This window comes from Arachis hypogaea, chromosome 13 (genome assembly GCF_003086295.3).
Source record: "Arachis hypogaea cultivar Tifrunner chromosome 13, arahy.Tifrunner.gnm2.J5K5, whole genome shotgun sequence".
NCBI lineage: Eukaryota > Viridiplantae > Streptophyta > Magnoliopsida > Fabales > Fabaceae > Arachis > Arachis hypogaea.
The window spans coordinates 115435542-115441003 of NC_092048.1; the positions used below are offsets into that span (position 1 = coordinate 115435542).

The 5462-nt window shown below is 37.8% G+C and overlaps 1 protein-coding gene across 1 annotated transcript; it reads right to left on the bottom strand.

Moving 5' to 3' along the window:
* Positions 1-1019: 1019 nt before the first annotated feature.
* LOC140177683 (protein FAR1-RELATED SEQUENCE 8-like) lies at positions 1020-3301 on the bottom strand. The gene is made up of 4 exons (XM_072210830.1): positions 2760-3301; positions 1922-2522; positions 1454-1652; positions 1020-1201 (listed from the first exon to the last, which is right to left on the bottom strand). The coding sequence occupies exons 1-4, from the start codon at positions 3299-3301 to the stop codon at positions 1020-1022; spliced, it is 1524 nt and encodes a 507-aa protein (XP_072066931.1).
* Positions 3302-5462: the final 2161 nt, after the last annotated feature.

Here is a 5462-nt window from a genome sequence, read left to right on the forward strand (position 1 = left end):
TTGTTATTATTATGTTGCATGCAGTATAGCATTTTGTATTTTGTGCTACCGCCATTGGTAATTAAAATGGGTAGACGTGCCAAAGTGATGGCCTAAACCCGTTAGAAGGGTTCATAATTTGTATTGGATTTTAAGTTACCTGCTTTATCTAACATCAATGAAACCTGTTGCACTAAATCCCTTGAAGTCTAGCCAGGATACTTTTCTAATTTAGTTAAGCGCTAATTATGTTAGTCTTTATAGATTTATTAGAGTTTTGTATTATCCTTAAACTTTTAGTTATATATGTTATATATTACAAATATTAAAATTAACTAATTCTCTTTCTAGACAATATGTAACTAAAAAACTTAAAATTTGAAATTGTCAATATTTTTTAATTAATAAAAAAATTGAATTATCTATAACATTTTTTATATATACAAAGATCTTGTTATATAATTAAAAATATCATGTAAACCATAATTAAAAAACACATGTAACTAATGGAAAGAAATTATAGTCGAGATATGTAAAAAATGGAATGTCCCTATAAACCATAACTAACACAGTACATGTTATAGAAATTTCAATCAGCCTGAAGGCATAAGCACAATTACTAGGCGGTTGTAAACGTGAACCTTATAAATGGAATGAATGTATAGTCGAGAAATGTTTACTATTACAAGAAGAAAGGATAAAGATATGAAAGGCAAATTTTAATATTCCAAGTGGGCGACGTCAAAATCAGTGCTTGCGTGTTCGTGGTTAATAACAAATCTGTGAAAACTTTTATTTCTCTCAACGCGTTAAGTTGCAATGCATTCCCTGGAGATACAAATTCATAGACCCGAGAGATTCTATATCATCTGATATTTCTTTATCGTTAAAATGCAAGCAAAAGTTGGAACAGGTAAATGGAACTAAATTTATAAATTGCATGGATAACAAATAGGTCTGTTGCTGTCTTTGAATTTGCCTTCAACTGCAAAACTATTTCATCCAATATATGGAGGTATAACAACGAGAAAATTTACTTTTCATGCTAACTTGGATGCAGCTGCACGATTCCGAGCATCAGCCAGATTAACGAAATACAAACCAAGGAAATTTAGGACCCTTATACACTTGGTAACGTATAAAAAATTTTCCTTCATCAAAGAACACCGTGTGGTCAATACTTTCAGCAGCGATCTTGTAACAACCGCAATATCTCCAACACCTACAACGAAGAACCTCACATTAATCCAAACTCACTCAAGGTAAATGAAACACAGTAACTACTTCTGCTCAACAATTAGCATAACAAAATCAAGTACATAGAGCTAATTTGCATGTTCCATAACAATAAAATCCTAATACAAAAAGCTCCATGAAATAGCATCAACAACTTTCCAAACACAATCCCTTCCATAAAGCGTGTTCTATGCAAATTTTAAATTAGATTACGAGTAACAATCGAAAGTGAGATTACCAAGCCACAAGTTGATTACCTCTATATTCCAGTCCACGGTGTTACCCACTCCGCCGATGTTCCTGGTTTGGCTTTGCGCTGTGCCTATTACATGGTCCCATCCCTCGTAAGCTCCGGCATCCTGCTTCATGCCACAATCGTCTCCCTCTTCTAACCATTTGTCTTGATCAGCGTGCAGGTTAAAGTTCGGCAAAACAGCCTATATCACAACAAAATTGAGCATAATGTTGCTGATGCAATGAGGTAAAACTATTTAACTAGTGAATAGAGATACTGCAAACAACTGTGTACCTCAACTTTGCTTAGTGTCATTTCCTTGGTGGGACACTGTTTATATTTTGTCGAGGTTGAGATTTTTTGTGGCTCAGTGCACCTCCTCTTTGTGTGCCCAATTTTCCTGCATCTCGTGCACTTCCTTTTTCTACCTTTGTGTCCACGTGTGCTGGGTCCCCCTTTGGTGCGCACAACGGTTGGATCTCGAACATCGCAGGCGGCATTCGGACTCTTATCCATCGTGTCATTGTCGCTGCGTACTTGTAGATCACAGCATATCTGCCTGATTCTGCTCATGCATTTCTTGTACAGATTGTCGTTTTTAGATCCGACGAACAAAATCCACTGCGAAGCAGCATGCAGGGCTCCATGTCTCAACAAGAAACCCTGCTCATCAGCTAGTACCGTCTTCTCAGTGTATTCGTTGACTGTCTTCACATCCTTCCTCCATCGACTCAAAATCAACCGCTCGGGAATTCTTTTTAGGTGCTCGTGCTTCATGACAAAAAACATATGCCTGCAAGGAAAACCTTCTTTCTCCCAAAATCCACATCGACAGACCAACCTCCCTCTTTTTGGATCGTACAATGCCACCACATTTTGACCGGGGAATCCATACTCCTCAACCATGTACACCATGGTTGTTGAGACCCGTCGTTTGATTACGAAGTTAACGACCGAGATAGAATCAATCTCCTTTTTGACTTGCGTGAATATGACCTTCGTGTACACCGATGCAGCAAACTGTTCCACGGGATCAAGACAGGTCGTCATAACGGGAACACCGTACATTGAACTGAACTGTGCAACCAGCTCATTGTTCTAGTACTCCCGTACTAGTAGTTCTAGATTTTGCACAAGCTCTAGAATAGTGTGCCTCGACGACAAAAATTTTTTTAGATGGGAATTGATGCCCTCACACCGAGACGTCGTGCGAAACCCAGCGCAAAACTTGCAACGCAAGTACGCATTTGTCCACATCTTCCTCTTTTCATACAGTTATAACGCCCAATACTTATTGAGTAACCCATACTGTTCAGCAACCTGTGCCCATTCACCCTCAAACTCTTCAACCTCCATGTTGGCATACAACCACTTGGCAAAGACATCACGGAACATCTGCTCGTTGGTGTTCGAGGTCACATTCTTATGTAGATGCCATGCACACAACCTATGGGTTGCCCGGGGCAACACTTCCCTAACTGCAGCGATCATTGATTCATCCCCGTCAGTCACAACAACAGAGGGCAGCTTCCCACACATGACTTCTAACAAGTTCTCCAACATCCACTTGTATGAACCGATTGTCTCATCTAAAACCAAACCGAACCCAAAAATCGTTGTTTGCTTGTGGTTGTTTGAACCTGAGAATATGACAAGGGGTCTGTTGTACTTGTTCTTCTTATACGTCGAATCAAATGCAACGACGTCTCCAAAGTGTTGAAAATGAACCCTGCTAGGACCATCTACCCAAAACATGTTTTCCAACATACCTTCTTCAGTCAAATTGTACCGGGCCATAGACATGGGATCAGCAGCTGCCTTGCCTTCCAAGTATACTATAGCAGCATTCATGTCTCCATCAACCACCTTTGCACGCTTTGACCGATCAATATAGTTTTATGCGTCTTTCTTGGTAAAACCCAAAGAAGAATAACCACCCACAATCCCAGCCATGTACCCCAGTATCTTAGACGTCGGCAACCTATACGCATGCATTCCATCGATGTGGGCCTTTGCGGAACCCAATATCACCCAGAAACTTCGGATCATGTGAACCATTCCCCTCGGTATCAATTCGTGGTTATGCTCGAGGGTTACTTTTCGAACCTTCCAAACCGAGATACCCTTATCAAGGTATACAGACATCAGGGCCTGGCAATTCGTGCGTGTCTCAGGCCTATGGAATCTCTTCCTGTCTAGTCTGTTGTAGTGTTTTCCATCCCTTAGGCCAGCCCTATTACAGAAGAACCTCATTCTCACTACAGTCCCATCTTCATCCTTTGCATAGTCTCCTTTACGAACCCCAAATCCGTTGCATTTTCCTACCCAACAATAAAACTCATATGCACGCTCTTCACTTCGAAACACCTTTTTCATTATATCCTCTGCACTCAACCCAGTCACGTCTCCATATTCACGACCATCTTCATCTGACAAAAACTTAACCTTTCTTAAGTCATCCTCGTCAACAACGTCGTTGTTTGAAAGGCATAACTCATTTTCACTTCCATCCGGAGACAAACCTTTTGCCTTGCCCATCCCACCATAGGACTCCATCTATTAAGTTGTAAAAGTTGGTTTTCAAAATAATAACTAATTCTGCTATAAAATTACACGCCTTAACCTCTACCAAGTTTCATGCCATCAAACATATATATACCAAATCAAAGGCTACTAAGGGCTAGATCTCATTATATGACATCACAATTACCAAAAAATGCATCCAAGCTATCTCAAACCCGAACATAATAAAACTTTTGACCACACGGACAAGTTATGCATGGAAACAAGAACAATTTAAACAAAAGAATACCTTCATTCAACAACTCAGCAACCCAATAATAGCCTATCTCAATCTCAAATATCACGATAACAACAAAGTACCAAATTACCAAAGTAATAATTTGAGAACAACAGGTACAAACAACAACACCCTAACAAATAAACAACCACAAGACCTGAATAGAAAATCCAGGAATTAACAAACTGCAACAACCGTAAAAATTTAACAACTTAAAACAGAAGCAGCCAACCAACTTAAGAAACTATCAAGTTAACAAATTCAAGACCAGGAAATCAATAACCAAATCATCATTCATTCGAAAATTTAAAACACAACATTTGAATAATCATTAATCGAATAATTATGGAACAGGTATAATAGAAAGTAAATGTATAATTTTTCCTACAAACATAGAAACTGAGAATGTTTTTTCAATCTGAGTAGGGTTAGCAGAATCTGAATAGTACAAGCAAGTTCTAAGCCGTCAACCATATATAAACCAAATCAAAGGCTACTCTGGGCCGCATCTCATTAAAAGACATCACAATTACCAAAATACATCAAAGCTATCTCAAAACCAAACCTAATGAAACTATAGACCACAAGGACAAGTTATGCATGGAAACAAGAACAATTTAACAAGAATAAGACCTTCGTAGAAAAACTCAGCAACCCAGTAATAGCCAACCACAATCTCAAATATCACAATAACAACAATTTACCAAATCAGCAAATTAGTCATTTGAGAAGAAAATGGCAACTCAATGATTATACACAACAATAGGTACACACAACAACAATTTAACAAATAAACAACCACAACACCTGAATAGATAATCCGGAAATTGAAATTGCAAAACCGTAAAAAATTTTGCAACTTAAAACGGCAGCAGCAAACCAATTTAACACACTATCAACTTAACAAATTCAAGTAAAGAAAATGGGTAAAGAAATCATCAACTAGATAAAAATTTTAACCACAACATTCGAATAATAATTAATCAGATACTTATTGAACAAGTATAATAGCAATGAAAATGTACAAATATTCATTGAAAATGTACAAATTTTCAATAAACATTACTAAACAGAGGCAAGAAAGAACAACCATCATTCAGCCCTATCATAAACACTATTACCAAGTTAAATAAAAAGTCAACCAAAAATCACTTTGCAAATCCAATTAAAAACAGCTTTTCACTTTGTACCCTAAACACCAATTAAATCACA

Coding starts and splice junctions, on each gene's coding strand:
- LOC140177683 (XM_072210830.1), bottom strand. CDS start 3,301: ATGAATGCTGCTATAGTATACTTGGAAGGCAAGGCAGCTGCTGATCCC. Junction 2,523..2,759: donor TGGGCACAGGTTGCTGAACA/GTATGGGTTACT, acceptor TGCACAGTTCAG/TTCAATGTACGGTGTTCCCG. Junction 1,653..1,921: donor GCGATGTTCGAGATCCAACC/GTTGTGCGCACC, acceptor GTTGTGATATAG/GCTGTTTTGCCGAACTTTAA.